Source organism: Lolium perenne, chromosome 4, assembly GCF_019359855.2.
Source record: "Lolium perenne isolate Kyuss_39 chromosome 4, Kyuss_2.0, whole genome shotgun sequence".
In the NCBI taxonomy this organism is placed as follows: Eukaryota; Viridiplantae; Streptophyta; class Magnoliopsida; order Poales; family Poaceae; genus Lolium; species Lolium perenne.
In genome coordinates this window covers 329943658-329962380 of record NC_067247.2, presented here as the reverse complement: position 1 = coordinate 329962380, position 18723 = coordinate 329943658, and the positions used below count along the sequence as shown (strand labels likewise).

Below are 18723 nucleotides of genomic sequence, written 5' to 3'. Positions count from 1 at the left end.
GTTCCTTGAAGTAGTGCTTGAGCTTTGTGGCGGCCATGAACACGCCGTAGGTCATCTTCTGGAAGTGAGGGTAGTTTTGTTTCGAGAGTGAGAGCACCTCACTTAGGTAATATACCGGCCTCTGCACGGTTTTTTCCTTCCTCATCTCTTTCTACCACAACCACAACACTTACCACCCGGTTTGTTGCGGCTATGTAAAGCAACATGGGTTCTCTTTCCAAGGGCGATGCCAACACTGGAGCTGTTGCCAACATTTGCTTAAGCTCCTTGAATGTTGTGTCTGCCTGCGGGGTCCAGACGAAAGTATCTGATTTTCTCATTAAAGCATAGAGCGGCAGGGCTTTTTCTCCCAACCGACTGATGAAACGGCTCAACGACGCCAAGCTTCTGGTAAACTTTTGCACATCCTTAAGATCTTGCGGTATGGTCATTCTCTCTATGGCTCTGATTTTTACCGGGTTAACCTCTATGCCGCGGCTTGATACCAGAAAGCCAAGCAGTTTGCCGGTAGGAACACCGGAGGTGCATTTTGCCGGATTAAGTTTCATCCGAAATCTTCTCAAGTTGTCAAAAGTTTGCCTCAGATCGTCGATCAAGGTATCTTTTACCTTAGTTTTTATCACGATATCGTCCACATAGACTTGCACATTTTTACCGATTTGATCAAACATGCATTTTTTGCATACAGCGCTGGTACGTTGCACCAGCGTTGCGCAACCCAAAAGGCATTGTAACATAGCAATAAGCCCCGTGCGGGGTAATGAACGCAGTCTTTATTTGATCTTCCTTTTTCAGGGGGATTTGATGGAAGCCGGAATAAGCATCCAGAAAAGACAACAACTCACAACCAGCAGTAGAATCGATCACCTGATCAATCCGGGGTAAAGGGAATGGATCCTTTGGGCAAGCCTTGTTCAGGTTGGTGTAGTCAATGCACATGCGCCACACCTTTGGAGCTTTGGGGTCCTCCTATTTTTTTCTTCTCGACCAGCACCGGATTGGCCAGCCACTCGGTATGTAGCACCTCCACGATGAAACCAGCAACCAGCAACTTCGTCACTTCTTCTCCTATGATTTTCCTCCTATCTTCAGCGAACCGGCGTAAAGGCTGCCTCACCGGCTTTGCGTCCTTTCGGACATTTAAAGAGTGCTCAGCCAGCTCCCTCGGAACCCCCACCAAATCATCGGTAGACCAGGCAAAGATGTTCCGATTCTCATGGAGGAAGCTGACGAGCGCACTTTCCTATGCCTCACTCAGGCCGGCACCGATACGAATGGTACGCTCTGGGTATGCCGGGTCCAGCACAATATCCTTTGTTTCTTTTGTCGGCTTGAATGCCGGTGTGCCCAAGTTTCCGCTCATCACCGCCAAGCTCAGCTGTGAGGACTGAGCCAACGCTACAACAGTTTGCATTCTTCTCTTTTCCTCAGCTATCACCAGCGACTCTGCCAGGTTTGATCCGGCAGAAGCAGTTTCGAGTGAGACTTTGTAATTTCCCACCACAGTTAAGGGACCACGGGGTGCTAGCATTTTCATCTTGAGATATGCGGTATGAGTGGAGGCCATGAACGCCGCCAATGCCGGTCTCCCCAGCAGTGCATGGTAAGGGCTGTCCAAATCCACCACTTCGAACAATAGGTTTTCGACCCGGCAGTTGTCACGTCCTCCAAAGGACACATCCACCCGGACTTTTCCCATAGGTGAGCAGGACAAAACCGGAACAATCCCGTGAAAAGTTGTGTGGGTTGGCTGCAGCATGTTTTCGGTTATGCCCAGCGTCCGCATAGTGTGCCGGTACATGATGTTTATACTGCTCCCGTTGTCTATCAGCACTTTGCTGAACTTGACTCTTGTTGTTGGCCCATGCGTGATTGGATCCACAACTAGAGCATAACCACCCGGGTTTGGCATTATCTTTGGGTGATCCTTGAACAACCAGGTAATTTCCTGATCTGACCACAGCATGTACTTTGGAACCGCCGGCATCACTGCGTTCACTTCCATGGAACGGCGATGCATACTTTGATTATCTGTGGGTTCGGTGACAAACACGACACAACATAGGTGTGGATCATAATAAACATTCCGGCCCAGAGGTGCCGGTGGTGGTGCTTGGTCATTGCCATTTCCCACTTGATGAACTTCTTGCTGCTGCTGCCGGTTAGGCTGAGGCAACACCGGTTGCGCATTTGCACCGGTAAGCGGTGGTGGTGGTATCCTCCCGGAACCCTGATTTCCGGCATCTTTCATCATGCCTCTCTCCATCAATCACTTGGTCCACGAGCAATCTTTTGTAAAATGGTTCGCTGGTCTCGCTGGATTTGGTGTGTGCCACCGGCACGGTTGATCCATTGCGGATTGCATGGTGTATCTATCTTCATTTTGCCACGGTTTCTTTTCAACCCATTGCTTCTTTGGACCCGCCCATGGCTGCGATCTGGTTTTTTTCCTTTGACTCCCGCTGGCGCCGGAATGATCCTGCACCGCAGCCACTTGCTGCGGACCATACCTCCGATCCGGGAAATCTTCTCTCCTTTTGTTGTGTCGGTTATCCCGGTATTGATCTTGGCGTGGTTGGCTCGTTTGTGCCGGCTCAGCCTGAACCGCCGGTTGCATTGGATCTCCCAATGCGTAGCTATCTACTACACGTATCATTTCTGCCAGAGTCATTGGCATGTTTCTCTGCAGCTTTTGCCACAACGGTGAACCTCTTCTGCACCCATTGCAAAACCAAGCAATGGCCTGTGCCTCGATCACTCCCTCACAGGAGTTCCTCGTGGAGTTCCACCGGGTCAGGTAGTCCCGGTCTGTTTCATTGGAGCGCTGCTGGCATAGAGCTAGCTGCTGAGGTCTGTTTGGCCTCCGGTACGTGCTGCTGAAGTTGCTCACGAAGGCTTCCTCAAAGTCCAGCCAACCATTTATGCTTCCCTTTGGCAAATTGTTAAGCCAAATTCGTGCCGGTCCTACCAGAAAGGACGGTATGATTCTCACGGCCCAACGACGGTTTCCTCCACCTGTGGCAGTACCTCCGCCGCCAGCGACGTACACTGCGGTCACATAGTCCGCAAGTCAATCTTCCGGCTTAGTGGTGCCATCATATGTTTTTGTGTCACGGGGCAACTGGAAGTTGCGAACCGGCGGTTCTTCTCTCATGATCCGTGGGCCAAAGCACTTTGGACCTGGAGGACCCTCAGCTTCAATTATCTCGGAAAGATGCACTCTGTCCAGCCTGTGCCTCGCATCCTGGTCTGGCAAGCACCTTTCTCCAACACGTTCTCCCAATGGGTTCCGGTAAACTCCGACCCTTTCCATTCCTGAATCAGCTTCATCATAATGTTCCGGTACCGCGGCTCTTGCCTGCTGGTACCTTGGTGGTGGCATTTCATCTTCAGCATATGCTGCCCTTGCAGCCCGATAATTTTGCCCGGTTTCACCTCTACCGGCATAAGCATTTCCGGCATAGCCTTTTCCCGCATAGCCACGACCTGCCCTTTGGCTTTTTCTGCCGGCATCATGTTGCCCGGCCTGTTGTTTTCCGGCAAGTACCGGATCATACACAGTCATTTGCTGCGCATTTGCCTCTTTTTCTCTTCTTCTGTCCGGATGGGGGGACGATGCCTGCCCATGGGACTTGCTTCCGGCATTTCTTGCCGAACGCACTGATTTGGATGCCGCAGCTGCTTGGTTTGCCCTAGCAAGCTCAGCATTTTGCTCTTGTATCATTTCCAGCAATTCTCTAACTCGATCTTGTTGTTTTGCTAGAGCATCGCTGGTAAGCGAATCACACATCTCTACCACAGCCTTAGCAGCTTTTATTGTTTTATCCGGGGTTGCTGTACTTAGGTTTCCCTACGATGCTCAAGGATGCTGAAGTACTTTTTCCGGCAAGAACTTCCCGGCGCAGATCCTGGTCTAGGTTGCGAGCTCTAAGCCAGTTTTCCGGTACTCTAGCAGGCTGAGCGCTAACAGAAGAAAAGCCATGGGCAGCGTTATACTCACGTAGGGTTAGGTTCAGCTCGCGCTGCGCCCTGATGATGTCCGCACCTCCGGAGAGCAGCTTCTGTCGTTGCGCCTCCAGCTCCGCTTGAGCCACCGCCGGATCGATGTTTTGTGCGATGGGCGTCGCCAGCACGCTCATGGCCGCTTGGAGAGGGGTCTCCGGTGGCGCTGCTGATGCACCCGCAACCACCTGGTCACGCTCGGTCGGCGGCTTGGCCGTGCGCGCGGACTTTGTCTGTCCAGCGCCTTCCGCCGCTGCCTCCTTGTCGGCGTCAGCTACACCAACCACCAGCACCTCCACGCTGCCGGTGGCGCAGCTGTTGCGCAGCCCATGAGCATATCTTGGCGGGTCCGGCGCCACGAGCACCGGCGAGAGGTACTGGCGCACAGGGACGGTGCCAAGGTAGACGCGGTGGCTGCCGAACTCGATGATGCGGCCGTTCTTGGGGAACTTACCGCCGTTTGAGAAGCAGCCAGTGTTGTCGTTGATGAAGTCCAGCGAGCCGAGGCGGTAGACGAGGCCGCTGACCACACGCTCGCCGAAGATGGTGAGGAGGCCCGCCCGAATATGAACTCCAGCAAGCGCAGCTGCTGGCCCCACGGTGGGCACCAACTGTCGTCGTGGTGAACAGACAGATGCCATGGGATGGCTTAAGTTGGGGCTGAATGTGCGCTAGAGGATTCGGGGGAGGGTTTTGGTAACGCAAGGGTGGAAATCGGATGGAATACCAGTATCTCTATTGATGAACTTGGCCTTGGCCAGAGGTTGAAGAAGAACAGTACAAGCTCTATCTCTCTATCGCTCACCTCCCTTCTGTCTACTGAGAGTCTGATCTCCCGCGCAGGGGTGTGCTCCCTCTCCTTATATAGGGGAGAGGGTGGCTTACAAGGGAAGAAAACCTAATGGCATCTTTGACTAGACAAACTACTTTACAAAGCCTCTTTGGCAGCCGGTGACGCCAGTATGTCTTTAATCAAGGAAGATGACATCCTCCGGTAGCTTTCACGTCATCTTCTGCTTTGGCCTCAGAGCTTCGATTAAAGCTGAACTGCTTCGCTCATCCTTGTCCTCTAGTCCTTGAGAGAATCTTTGACCAGACTGCCGACGTGCTACAGTGTAGCCTATGCCGGCATTCCGGCACCTTCTTAACCTATTCCGGTATACCCATCCTGGGATACCAGTATGGTTTCACTTAGCCATGAACCTATCTTCATCATCCGGAATAATCTTTAAACCGGTACGTCAACTGCCTAGACAAGGCTCGTTTGCCAAGCCTTTGGCATACCGGGGGTCATCCCCCCAACATATGATCACCTACGTGAATTGCTTGAGGACCGTGGGTTCGAAGTGGGGAAAATCGATCCCACTCTTTTTACTAAGAAGGTCAATGGGGAATTTTTACTAAGAAGGTCAATGGGGAACTTTTCATATGTCAACTCTATGTAGATGACATTATCTTTGGGTCTACTAACACCTTGTTTAGCGATGAGTTTGCTAAGTTGATGACCGATAGGTTCGAGATGTCGATGATGGGGGAACTAAAGTATTTCCTTGGGTTTGAGATCAACCAACTACGGCATGGTACCTTCATCAATCAAGCCATGTACCTCCAAGACTACGGCATTGGGACTCCTATGCACTTAAAGTGCCAACTCACTCTTGACGAGGACGGCAAGCCGGTGGACCACAAGCTCTACCGTTCCATGATAGGTTCGCTTATTTACCTTTGTGCATCCCGTCCGGACATCGTGTTAAGTGTTGATATGTGCGCATGGTTTCAAGCAAATCTAAAGGAAAGCCACCTTATGGCGGTGAAGATGATCTTTCAATATCTTGTTGATACCCCTAGATTTGGTCTTTGGTACCCAAGAGACACGGACTTCTCTTTGTGTGGATTCACGGACTCCGATTGGGCCGGCGACAAGGTGGATAGGAAGTCTACATCCGACGCTTGCCATTTCCTTGGGCGATCTTTGGTGTGTTGGTATTCGAAGAAGCAAAACTACGTCCCCGTCTCTACCGCCGAGGCCGAGTATGTTGTCGCGGCTATTAATTGCGCTCATATTTTATGGATGAGGCAAACCTTGCCGGATTACGGTCTTGAGTATAGCAAGGTGCCTCTTTTGTGCGACAATGAGAGCGCCATCAAGATTGCCTACAATCCGGTTCTCCACGGCAAGACGGAGCACATTGAGATACGGAACCATTTCATTCGGGATCACATTGCTCGAGGTGACATTGTTCTATCATTTGTGGGCACCAAGGATCAATTGGCGGACATCTTCACCAAGCCTTTGGATGAGAAGAGATTCATTGAATTGAGGCATGAGCTAAATATCATTGATCTGTTGACCTTTGCATGACCGTCGTGTGTATATACCACTCTTTAGCTAGTGTCTTGTTGGGATGTACACATGAACATAGGGGGAGTGTGGTTTAAACTTATTGAGCTATCCCTCCCCCATAATGCATAAAGAAATCCAAAACATACTCTATTTGTCAAGTAAGTGACTAATGAGCTTCATGTTGAGTCTTAGTTGTGAGTCCTAGATAGATCTACGCGGCCTCACGCTATTATACTCTTACACGGTGGCTTCGGCCACCAACCTCCTCCTTGAGGAGTTTTTGTGTTTCTCTTTGGTTCTTCTTGATTTTCTTTGAAGTTCTTTTTGGTTTATTTTGTATTTGTTTTTGTTTTCTTTTCTTGTGTTCTTTTGGGAGAGTCACCCAAGCTTGGCTTTTCATGTTGATCTTTTGCAAGCTCGGTTGAGTAGTACCTTACTAGTTCCAACGTCTAATCCCAAGCCATTCCTTACCTTTTGAGCCTTTCCGTCTAAAAGCACAAGTCTACACCAAAATCTAGAGTTTCCTGAACTTGGGTAACCGGTACTACCGCTCCTAGGCGGCATCCTGGCGACTGTCAGGATTCTGCCCTGGGGCAGTACTACCGCCTGAGATACCGGTTAGGTACCGGCAAGCGGTACTACCGCTTTCGCAACCGGTACTGCCGCTTCCGGATTTGACTTAAGGTACCGGGTCAGGGAGGATCTCCCAAATCCATCACTTTCCCCCACCCACCTCAAGTCAAAGCTGCGTCCAAGGGCTCAAGAACCCCGAGGAGACCGGCCCCGATCTCCTCCTCCGGCCATCCCTGGCCAGATCTCCTCCGTGGAGAAGCCTTCACACCATCTTCTTCCCCATGGCCTCCGGTATGAACTTGAACCTCCCTCTCTAGGGTTTGTTGGATTCCCTAGATGCATAGGCTAGGGTTTGTTGGAGTTCTTGGTGGAGATTCATCCTAGAAGGGTTTTTCATGTGTAGTGATACTAGCTAGAAGCATCTTGTGAAGTTTGTACCTCAATGCTATGGACCGAAACCTAGATCTAGAAGTGATGTGCTCAAGCGGTAGTACCGGTCATTTTGACCGGTACTACCGGACCTGGTTGCGGTACTACCGCTTTATGCAAAACTTTCACACTTGTTGCTTGTTAGTGTCCTATGTTTTGCAACTCCAAGGCTTGTGCACTTAACCCCTATTCCCTCAACAATCTATGCTATTCACAGGTTCGTAAAAGCCCCGTGGTCCGAAAGTAAGGAACCCTCCTGTCTCTCGTCGTCAACGTGAAGACGAAGATGAGATTGTATCGCGAAGGACTACTAAGCGTCAACGAGCAGCCGCAGCCATGAAGTCCACTACCACGGGACCCACCAAGAGTATGGACAAGTTATCCAAGAACCAATTCTTGGAGGTCCGCAAGGTCAATCCATACTTGGTGGCCAAGAACACCCGCATGTGCCCCAATGCATACTTCTATCATCAATATCAAGAGAGGATATACAATGACATCTATGCCAAGAAGGAGTTTGCTTGTTGCCCCGAATGTTCTATAAGCATGGAGAAGCTTGACTTGGAACCCGAATACTTTGGCGAAGCAAAGGCCATATGTGAAGAGCTTGGGATAGTTCCTTTGATGACTTTCAACCATTCATACTCCAAGGAAGTCATATGCCAATTCTACGCCACCATGGTGTTTGAAGTTGATGAAAATGGTGACCGCTCCCTCACTTGGATGACCAAGGAGCATGTCATGAAGGCCACTTGGGAGGAGTTCGCGCATGGAATTGGGTACCAACTTGCTTACAACAACCGCAACACCTTCCGGGTTCATCACCACCCGAAGCCCATGAGCAAGGACAAGATGGTCAACCTCTACATCCCCGGACGTGCTCTTTACGACAGCGCGTATGACCTCCTCCCCACTTATGACATCATGAACCGCATCTACCGCAACACCATCAATCCCAAGCACACTAATCAAGATGAAGTCCACGGTTTCCTTGTCAACCTCCTTGTGCTCACCCAAGAGAACCACGGCAGCAGTCTACAATTGGATTACATGGACTGCATTTGGCATGAGATGCGTGATTGTGCCTTCCTTCGCAAGCTTCCCCAATATGCACCCTACATTATGCGGTTGATTTGCCTCAAGTGGGATCAAGCTAGGCGTGGAGACTTTTTGACCCAATGCGGCCTCATCACCACTCACCATGTGCGCAACCCCATCGTCAAGATTCACAAGAAGCAAATGTTTGGCTCCGGTTCCTCCAAGGACAAGGATGAAGACGTTGAGGAGGCCGATAGTGATGACTACGACTATGTGCCACAGTCCATCAAGACCAAAGGGTGGTTCAAAAATCTCACCGCGCGCCTCAAGAAGTCCTTTTGATTCAAGGAAGACCTCCAAGACCCGATGTATGATGCCCATGTGCAAAACAAGAAGATCCATCAATGCCAAAACGCCATGATGGTCCATATGAACATCCCCGTCTCCGATGGCTTCGAGAACAACATCACCCCTCCCAAGGAGTGGAAATCTAAGCACAAGTGGACAAGCTCTGAAGACTCCATCCCCGAGAACCGTTGGTACCGCTCCTCTCCGCCACCTCATGGCAAAGATCAAGTTGAAGATGATGAGGGTGAAGATGAGGAGGAAGAGGAGGATGATGGTGAGGACGATGAGGAGGGTGACGACAACGACGAGTGATCTTCATGGGACGCTAGCATGCCTCTTCTCCCTTTTTGGTGTTCCGATGCCAAAGGGGGAGAAGTTGTTCTATTATGGAACGGGAATTGCATAGGGATGCCAAGGGCTTGGTGCTTCTTTTTGGTCTTTTCGGCCTTGGCATCATTTTAACCCCTAGTTACCAAAAACTCTATTCGTATTCGTGCTTTTCTACCTGCTACTCTATTTGTGGGTCTCCCACCCAGTTTGTAATAAAACCTTTTATTAGTAGCCTATGTGGTTTTCGGTATTTATCTATCATGGCTACACCATCTATTTGGAGGCATAATTGTTGGAGTTTGGGTTTCCTCAAGGCAAAGGTATGACTCATGTACTCAAACTCCTTGTATCGTAATATGTTGCCTCTAGTTGTGCATATGCTATGATCTTTGTCATATATCATTGTTGCATATGTGCTTGGTTTGTAAATTTTAGGGGGAGTTATGTACCTAGGATGTTGTGCATTTGTATTCAAATGCATATTCAAACTATGCAGACATCTAGGGGGAGCTCCGTCTATATTTTGCAAATCTTGGATCTTGTCATAATATCTTGTGCTATATCACAAATTATTGTGTTGTCATCAAACACCAAAAAGGGGGAGATTGAAAGAGCACGATCTATCCATAAGTGTTTTGTGTGTTTGTTAACAACACTCGAATGTATTTCACCGTGTGCATAGTTTGTTTTGAAAAGATTTGCAGGTGCACAGTGGCCTCGCTGATCACCTCAAGACTGGAAGACTCAAGTGTAGTTGATGGGTTTTCTGGTTTTGTGTGTGTGTGTCGTGAGGCGACGTGGTAGAAGAGGAAAAGAGGAAAAAGCAGTTCCAGCTTAAGCGGTAGTACTAGTACCAATAGCGGTAGTACCGCTATCACTACTGGTACCGGTCCTTGACACCGCTCTGACATTACACGTGGAAAGGTCTGCAGTAGGCATTGCGATACCTTTACGGTACCTCAAGCGGTAGTACCGCTCCCAAGCGGTACTTCCAACATGGTACCACCTAGGTACCGTAATTCCCGATACGACACTACCGCCCTGGTACCGCTGTGGTACCGGGAGGATGTCCGGGGCTCCCAGAGACCCTTAGGGTACCCAAGTGGTACCGCAAGCGGTAGTACCGCTTGAGCCCCACGTGTCAGTTCTGCAGGCCAGACTAAGTCTCAGAGCAGTAGTACCGCTCCCACATGCGGTAGTACCGGTTGTGCGGGAACTGCACATAACGGTTGGATTTGAGGGCCCCTATAAAAGGGGGCCTTCTTCCCCAGCTCGCTAAGTCTTCTCTTTCTCTCTCATCCATTGTTGTTGAGCGCAATTTCTTGAGGATCTCCCTCCCCATCCAACCAATCATGCCCAAACTTTGAGGGTTGGTGGAGAAAACCCCGATCTATAGTTCTACCAAGAGAGATTTCACCAATACCACCTAGTCCTTAGTGGATCTTGATGTTAGGGTTTCTTTTGTGGGACTTCTTAGAGATGTGCTCCTATGGATGCTAGCTTGGAGTTGTGCTAGCCCCATAGGGTGTTGGGAGCCTCCGTCGTTGTGGAGCTCGCCCCAACCTTGTGAAGGAACCGCCGCCTCGACCGACTACTTAGTGGAGAAGGGAAAGCTCATTCGTGGGGTTTTCTTGGGGAAGAAGGTGAGTCTTGTGTGGCCGTTGGACCTTTTTGGTCCACACCTCGTCAACGCAGACATACTCCCTCTTGTGGGAGGAACTGCGGAAAACACATCACGTCTCCTTTTCATTCTCCGGCTGTCCCGCTCCTCTCTCTTATTCCTTTGTGGTTCCTTTACTTGTTGCACTGCATAGCATCATACTAGGTTCATTGTAGTCGCTAAATTCACCACCTTTACTTCCGCACCGCACCTAAAACTGAAAAAGATATAAAATTTGGATAGCGCCTATTCACACCCCCCCCCCCCCCCCCCCCCTCTAGTCGCGCCTACGATCATTCGACTGGCACTTCACCGGCGCAGGGAAAGCCCACCATGCCACTGTCTACCTACATGTAAGACTAGGCTGAATATGGCAGGCTGGAGCTTCTGGTGTAGCACAACAAGGTCACACAGCCACTAGCTACACCTCAACGGTTACCACCATGCTGTCGCCAACGATGGTGGCCACGAAGGTTACCGCCACGCCGCCAACGACGGTGGCCAGCCTCTTATTGTACTTGCTGAGTGAACCTACAGAATTATACACATTTTTTTCTTCTGTCTTGGATATATTGCTACCGTCTTGTGGCTAGCAGTGCTTGGTTCAAGCCATCCACTTGAGTAGAAGTACCAGCGGAACCGTCCTCATAGTCGTGGTTTTCCACCGCCACGAGATCAGCTGCCATCTGCGCGCGCCGTCTGTCTGCTGGGTACGTCCAGTTCAACAATGAGTAGGTGATGCAGCAGATGGCGATCGGGACAGCGATCTCCGCAAACACTGCCTTGGCCAGCGCGGCGGCGTTCTCCCGTTCGGCCGCGACCCCGGCCGCTGCCGGCTCGTATCCGAAGACCAGCTCCGCCAGGATGCCCACGAGAGTTGGCGCGAATGAGGCGAAGATTGTCTCAAAGAACCTGTCCAGCGCGTACACTGTCGTCCTCGCCTTCGCCGGCACGATCTCCGCGAGTATAGGACTGCAAAGCCGCCATGATCAGGACGTCAGCGGAACAGCATTGCAAGCAGGAATACAACAGGGTGCAACCATCGTTAAGTTACTCACTTGTTGGTGGCCGAGGGGCACCAGGGCATCACGAAACCCAGGACGAAGAAAACGGTGGCGTACGCGGCCCCTGCCGAGGGGTTGACGGGCAGCGCGAGCAGCAGGACGGCGGCGATCGGGATGGTCGACGCGGTGCTCACCTGCGCCAGCGCGATCCTGCCGGTGTCCGGGAACCGCCGGGCCATGGGATCTCCGATGTACCCGGCGAACAGTGCGCCGAATGCTCCGGCGAACACGTTCAGGTTGGTGATGACGGTAGTCTCCCAGTGCGTGAACCCCACGAGCTCCAGCCACATGGCGGCGAAGGTGAGCGCCGACCATGGAACGGACCCCGCCACCCCCTGCGCCACGAGGATCTGGAAGGTGGGCACGCGCACCACGTCCTTGGCCTCCATCAACATCTCCTTGGCAACCGAGGCCGTGGTCTTCTTCAACCTGCTCGCCGGACGGGGGTCCGTGGCGAGTAGCCATGTCGAGATGGCGAGCGCGACGCTGAGAAGCGCGAGCACGTGGAAGGCCAGCCGCCAGCCGGGGACGCCGAGGAAGGTCGTCGGCGCGAGCAGCACGCCCAGAGAGCCCCCCACCATGGCACCCAGGCGGCTCGCCATCATCAGCCACCCGAACGCCTTGCCACGCGTCGTGTCGTCGCTGTAGTCCGCCACCAGGGAGAACATCGCCGGCACCACCAGCGCCAGGCCCACGCCGTTAAACCCCCTCGCGATCGCCATCTGCAAAAAGTGGTACTCCGTACCGCGTTTTAGTTGCACCGTCGGGAGTAATCAAGTAACAGGCCCGCATGTCAGTTGAATGAGCAGAATGCGGCTGCATGGATGCTGCTGACCTGGAGAAAAGTGTTGGAGAAGCCGACGAGCATGGTGGCGACGGCCCAGAGGAAGGCTCCGACGGCCACGATGCGCGCGCGGTCGTGGCGCGCCGCGGCGCAGGCGGCGAGCGGGTAGCAGGCGGCCTGCACGAGCGCTCGGCACAACGAGAGCGAGCCCAGCGCGGCCGGGGACACGCCCATCGCGGCGCCCACCTCCTTGTACACGGCCGGCAGCACAGCCTCGTCCGCGCGCTCCAGCAGCGACGCCACCGTCACAACCGCCAGCGTCCAATGCCTCTGCCGCTCGTCGCTGCTCATGTTCACCATTCCTTCCATCCGCCCCCACAATCCCTGCACCTCACTTCCTCTTTGCCTTGGTAATAGTGATCTCCTTTCAGAAGAATATACTGCCTATAAATAAGGATCCCTCTCGACAATAATTTGGACAGAGTTCAATAGAATTTGACAACAATTTGGACGGAGTTCAACCGCAATCGCTAGCAATCCTGCTTTCTTTATTGATCGCACCGCATCTCTATTGCCACGGTGCATGCATCTGCAGTTTATAAGTTTGGGCATCACCGCACGTTTTTCTCCTTTTGTGGATTCTTAGGGGTACTCCGTAGGTATACCTATACGGCACAACAGGCGACACGAGTTCAACGGATGAGCGATGACCAACATTATACTATGCCACAGACATGGCGGCCGATAGCAACGGACCTCCAACCCTCACTGAACACACCGAGACACAGCCATAAACAGATCGCACTTGCACGGCCTCCCGCAAAGCGATTACTACTCCCGCAAGCGATGGGTTGAGCTCCCGTGTTTCACGATAAGAAATCTTCAGCAACGTCACTTGTTCGACAGCGAAGGACAGGAATTTGGTGCACCTGAGGTGTCACTGTTTTTCGTGAACAGGAGTGTTGCGAAAAGGAAGAACACAGGCGTACCGCAGACGTCTATGATACCAGGATCACCTGAGTTTAACTGGTTGGGATACCAGGACTTTTTAGGATGTGCGCCTTACTCAACTGGTTGAGAAGTAGATGTATAAAGCTAGCACCTGAGTTTAAATTCTCGCGAACCGAAATTTACGTTTCATACTTGAGGACCAGGCTAGACACTACGGGAAAAACAGGCGTTGCCGTGCAGCACATCATTGCCGTGAGGTGCTGCACGGCAAAGAAATCTTTGCCGTGCGCCGCGAGTTGTACGCACGGCAAAGAAGAAAAGCACGGCAAAGTCTTAGAGCGGCGCACGGCAAAGAGTCGGTGCACGGCAAAGTCAGCAGCGCCGCACGGCAAAGTATCATCGCACGGCAAAGTCCCTCGAAAGCCCACGGCAAAGAAGCAAGCACGGCAAAGAGCATAAGAGCCACACGGCAAAGAAAACATGCTCGGCAAAGGGACTGGGACGTTGCCGTGGGCCTCCCTTTGCCGTGAGGCCAGGCAAAGTGCACGGCAAAGCCGCCTTTGCCGTGCGATTACTTCTTTGCCTTGCGCCATCATTCATTTTATTTGTTTTTCTTTCTATTTTATTTCATCTAATACTTATATTTTTTTTATTAGTTTTACTTTTTGATGACTATTTATTAGTGTTACTTAAGACAATGTGCAATACAAAATTAGTCTCCATGCTCATCCCCCACATATATCAGGGTTCCGGTGCTCCGGCGTCGTCCCCTCCTTCCCCCAAAAAATGGGACGGCGGGTCTACCCCCGTAGATTTCTCCGCGCGAGGGTGCACAATGTACTTTTTCATTCTTTTAGGTTTGTTAGGGTTAGGTTTTAGGTCAAGTTGCAAGTTTTGGTGGCATTTCGGTGCTCCGGGGGTCATTCCCCCCTAAAAACGGCTGTCTGTGGGCCCCGGATGGTCTACCCCCTAGATTTCTCCGCGCGAGGTTCCACCAATATACCTTTTCATAGGTTTAGGTTTGTTTAGTCCATGGACATATGGAAAACCATGTGTGGCACCCTTTGGCACAGTCTAGCCCCCGATATACCCGCGGCGGGACACTTCAGCGTACACGTCCAGGAATCTGTTAAGTGTTATCGCCCGAAGGTGAGGAATGTCAGACCGGGGATCCATGCCATGCACCATTTGGTGAATCACACCTTGCATCACACTTTGACACATATCATAGGTCCACATGCAAGGTTTGGTGGGGTTCCGGTGCTCCGGCGGTCGTTATCCCCCTCCTCCCCCAAAACAATGAACGCGTTCCCAGGCGGGTCTACCCCCCTAGATTTCTCCGCGCGAGGGTGCACCAATGTAACTTTTCATTCTTTTAGGTTTGTTTAGTACATATACACATGGAGAACCAAGATTGGGACCCTTTGGCACATATACCCGCAGCTAGAGCCATTATCACACGATCGACGATGTGCCTGATCTACTGGTTAGGGTTAGGTGTAGGGTTAGGGCTAGGGTTTAGGGGCTAGGGCTAGGGCTAGGGTTTAGGTTAAAGGGTAAGTATTTATGGTTAGGTATAGGTTTAGGGTTTAGGGTTAGGGTTAGGGTTTATGATGCATGGTTCTGCAGCTCCGGCGTCGTGGTTTAGGGATTTAGAGGGGTTTAGGGCTCGAAGCCTCCCCAGTTTAGGGTTTAGGGTTTAGGGGAGCTACTTTTGCACCATTACACCTTGCATCACACTTTGACACATATCATAGGTCCACATGCAAGGTTTGGTGGGGTTCCGGTGCTCCGGCGGTCGTTATCCCCCTCCTCCCCCCAAAACAGCGGAACGCGTGCCCCGGCGGGTCTACCCCCCTAGATTTCTCCGCGCGAGGGTGCACCAATGTAAATTTTCATTCTTTTAGGTTTGTTTAGTACATATACACATGGAGAACCAAGATTGGGACCCTTTGGCACATATACCCGCAGCTAGAGCCATTATCACACGATCGACGATGTGCCTGATCTACTGGTTAGGGTTAGGTGTAGGGTTAGGGCTAGGGTTTAGGGGCTAGGGCTAGGGTTTAGGTTAAAGGGTAAGTATTTATGGTTAGGTATAGGTTTAGGGTTTAGGGTTAGGGTTAGGGTTTATGATGCATGGTTCTGTGACTCCGGCGTCGTGGTTTAGGGATTTAGAGGGGTTTAGGCTCAAGCCTCCCCGAGTTTAGGGTTTAGGGTTTAGGGAGCTACTTTTGCACCATTACACCTTGCATCACACTTTGACACATATCATAGGTCCACATGCAAGGTTTGGTGGGGTTCCGGTGCTCGCGGTCGTTATCCCCCTCCTCCCTCCAAAACAATGGAACGCGTGCTCCTGCAGTCTACCCCTAGATTTCTCCGCGCGAGGGTGCACCAATGTAACTTTTCATTCTTTTAGGTTCGTTTAGTACATATACACATGGAGAACCAAAGATTGGGACCCTTTGGCACATATACCCGCAGCTAGAGCCATTATCACACGATCGACGGTGTGCCTGATCTACTGGTTAGGGTTAGGTGTAGGGTTAGGGCTAGGGTTTAGGGGCTAGGGCTAGGGTTTAGGTTAAAGGTAAGTATTTATGGTTAGGTATAGGTTTAGGGTTTAGGGTTAGGGTTAGGGTTTATGATGCATGGTTCTGCAGCTCCGGCGTCGTGGTTTAGGGATTTAGAGGGGTTTAGGGCTCGAAGCCTCCCCAGTTTAGGGTTTAGGGGAGCTACTTTTGCACCATTACACCTTGCATCACACTTTGACACATATCATAGGTCCACATGCAAGGTTTGGTGGGGTTCCGGTGCTCCGGCGGTCGTTATCCCCCTCCTCCCCCAAAACAGCGGAACGCGTGCCCCGGCGGGTCTACCCCCCTAGATTTCTCCGCGCGAGGGTGCACCAATGTAACTTTTCATTCTTTTAGGTTTGTTTAGTACATATACACATGGAGAACCAAGATTGGGACCCTTTGGCACATATACCCGCAGCTAGAGCCATTATCACACGATCGACGATGTGCCTGATCTACTGGTTAGGGTTAGGTGTAGGGTTAGGGCTAGGGTTTAGGGGCTAGGGCTAGGGTTTAGGTTAAAGGGTAAGTATTTATGGTTAGGTATAGGTTTAGGGTTTAGGGTTAGGGTTAGGGTTTATGATGCATGGTTCTGCAGCTCCGGCGTCGTGGTTTAGGGATTTAGAGGGGTTTAGGGCTCGAAGCCTCCCCAGTTTAGGGTTTAGGGTTTAGGGGAGCTACTTTTGCACCATTACACCTTGCATCACACTTTGACACATATCATAGGTCCACATGCAAGGTTTGGTGGGGTTCCGGTGCTCCGGCGGTCTACACCATAGATTCCATGAGCCACCCCTTCTCTAACTTATTCTTCATCAAGACAGTAAGGTTTAATATAATTCTGAAATAGAACTGAATGGTGTCGACAATTAAAATGGTGAAAATCAGGTTTAAAATACTTTTGAAATAAGAAGGAACTAAAAAAATAAAAAAAATAAAAAATATCTTTGCCGTGCAGTGCCGCACGGCAAAGAGCCGTTTCGCACGGCAAAGGCCGTTTGGCGCACGGCAAAGCTGCTGCGCACGGCAAAGGAAGAAGGGCGCACGGCAAAGGCAGGTGGACGGCAACGTCCAGATTGGTCAATTTTTCCCCTTATCCTCACCCCGACCACACACGCCCACACGTACACACGCTCCTCCTCCCTCCACGGCCCTCCTCCTCGCGCGCCGCCGCCACGCTCTCCTGCTCCTCGCGCGCCGGCCGCCGCCACGCTCCTGCTCCTCGCGCGCCGCCGCCACGCTCCCGGCCACCACCACCCGCAGCTCCGGCCGCCACCACCCGCTTCAGCTCCGGCCGCCATCCCCTATAGGTAAGATATCTAGTGTAGCTAGATTGTAATGTAGGATTTAGTGTTGATTTTAGTGTAGTATAGGATTTAGTTAAGGTAATGTAGTGTAAATTAGAAATAGGATTTTAGTATGAACGAAATGTGGAGAAGATGGACATGCGGTGGCAAGTGGGAGGCGCCGGCCGTGGAGTGCGGGTGTGGCCAGTTGAAGGGGAACTAGGCACATGCGGGGAGATCGGGGACAGTGAGGTTTTGTGAATACCTCGGGCGGGTGCGGGCTGTAATTGTAGCGCGTTTCCAGACCCATATGGTAATGTGCCGGAAGGAAATTCTTTGTGGTGAAGTAATATTGTTATACCACTATTGTAAAAAATCCTTGTTCACTTGCATGACTATTTTATTTTTTTGTTATGCAGGCGATGCTTCGAGGTGGACACGAGGGGCGGCGTCGCGGGGGTGTTTGACGGGCGTTCCGGATCTTCTTTGGTGATTCTCTTAGAGGGTCGTTGGTCTTCTTCACCGGCTGTCGGTCACGCTTCGAGGGTGAGAATCCGTTCGCCTCTCTTGTACCTAGGTTTTTTGTGTTTCTAGATCACCAAGTCTGTCGCGATACCTAGGCGTCTCTTCCCGACCGTAAGGGTTACGCGGATAAATATGCATTAGTGGTCTCGCATATTATGAACCGTAACTCTTACGGCATTTATCGGGACAGCCGGCGGATGCGTAGTTGGGTACGTTCTCCGTGCTCTACCCCGATCCGAGACAGGATTTCGGTAGCGCCTCCCCGTTGTTCTCCGGATGCACACCCCTCTCGGCTTTTTGCCGAGACGTGTATCGGGAGAGCAGCGGGGAGGTGCTGCCGAAATTCTATCTCGGATCGGGGTAGAGCTGGGAGAACGTACTCAATCTACGGATCCGGCGGCTGCTAGGAGCCCACCTAGTAGAGTTTTAGGTTGATGCACGCGTAAAATAAATAAATATATGATGCATTTATTTCGTATTTGATATATAAATGCTATGTTCGTCTGTTTTGTTGCTGATTAGAGGATGGATAATCGTGGCTGGATGTACGATGGTAGAATCAGTCAGTGGAACTATACTGATGAATGGGGAGAAAAGACCGAGCAGTTTGTGGATAGGGCGTTTGCCATCCCTAGCAGACCTATAAGTGTTTGGTGCCCTTGTAGTAAGTGCGCTAACCGAAAGGCACAGGACAAGGAAACTATGAGTATGCACCTGATCAAGTTTGGGTTCACACCGTCCTACAGGATTTGGACTTACCATGGAGAAAAGGCAAAGAAACGTGCTAGGAAGGAGGTGCGGCAGATT

General features: G+C 51.3%; 2 protein-coding genes across 2 annotated transcripts; both read right to left on the bottom strand.

The window, feature by feature from the left end:
* Positions 1 to 11120: 11120 nt before the first annotated feature.
* Positions 11121 to 12521, bottom strand: LOC127349094 (uncharacterized). Its single transcript, XM_051374881.2, has 2 exons — positions 11783 to 12521; positions 11121 to 11696 (listed from the first exon to the last, which is right to left on the bottom strand). Exons 1-2 carry the CDS (start codon positions 12508 to 12510, stop codon positions 11300 to 11302), a joined length of 1125 nt encoding a protein of 374 aa, XP_051230841.2. The 5' UTR covers positions 12511 to 12521; the 3' UTR covers positions 11121 to 11299.
* Positions 12522 to 12556: 35 nt separating this feature from the next.
* On the bottom strand, positions 12557 to 13116 carry LOC139839300 (uncharacterized). Its single transcript, XM_071829343.1, has one exon. The coding sequence runs from the start codon at positions 12939 to 12941 to the stop codon at positions 12582 to 12584; it is 360 nt and encodes a 119-aa protein (XP_071685444.1). The 5' UTR covers positions 12942 to 13116; the 3' UTR covers positions 12557 to 12581.
* Between the last annotated feature and the right edge of the window lie 5607 nt (positions 13117 to 18723).

Excerpts from the sequence above, each read along its gene's own strand:
- LOC127349094 (XM_051374881.2), bottom strand. The coding sequence starts at position 12,510 with ATGGCGATCGCGAGGGGGTTTAACGGCGTGGGCCTGGCGCTGGTGGTG. Across the intron at positions 11,697-11,782 it reads TGCCCCTCGGCCACCAACAA|TCCTATACTCGCGGAGATCG; the intron begins GTGAGTAACTTA and ends GCGGCTTTGCAG.
- LOC139839300 (XM_071829343.1), bottom strand. The coding sequence starts at position 12,941 with ATGGAAGGAATGGTGAACATGAGCAGCGACGAGCGGCAGAGGCATTGG.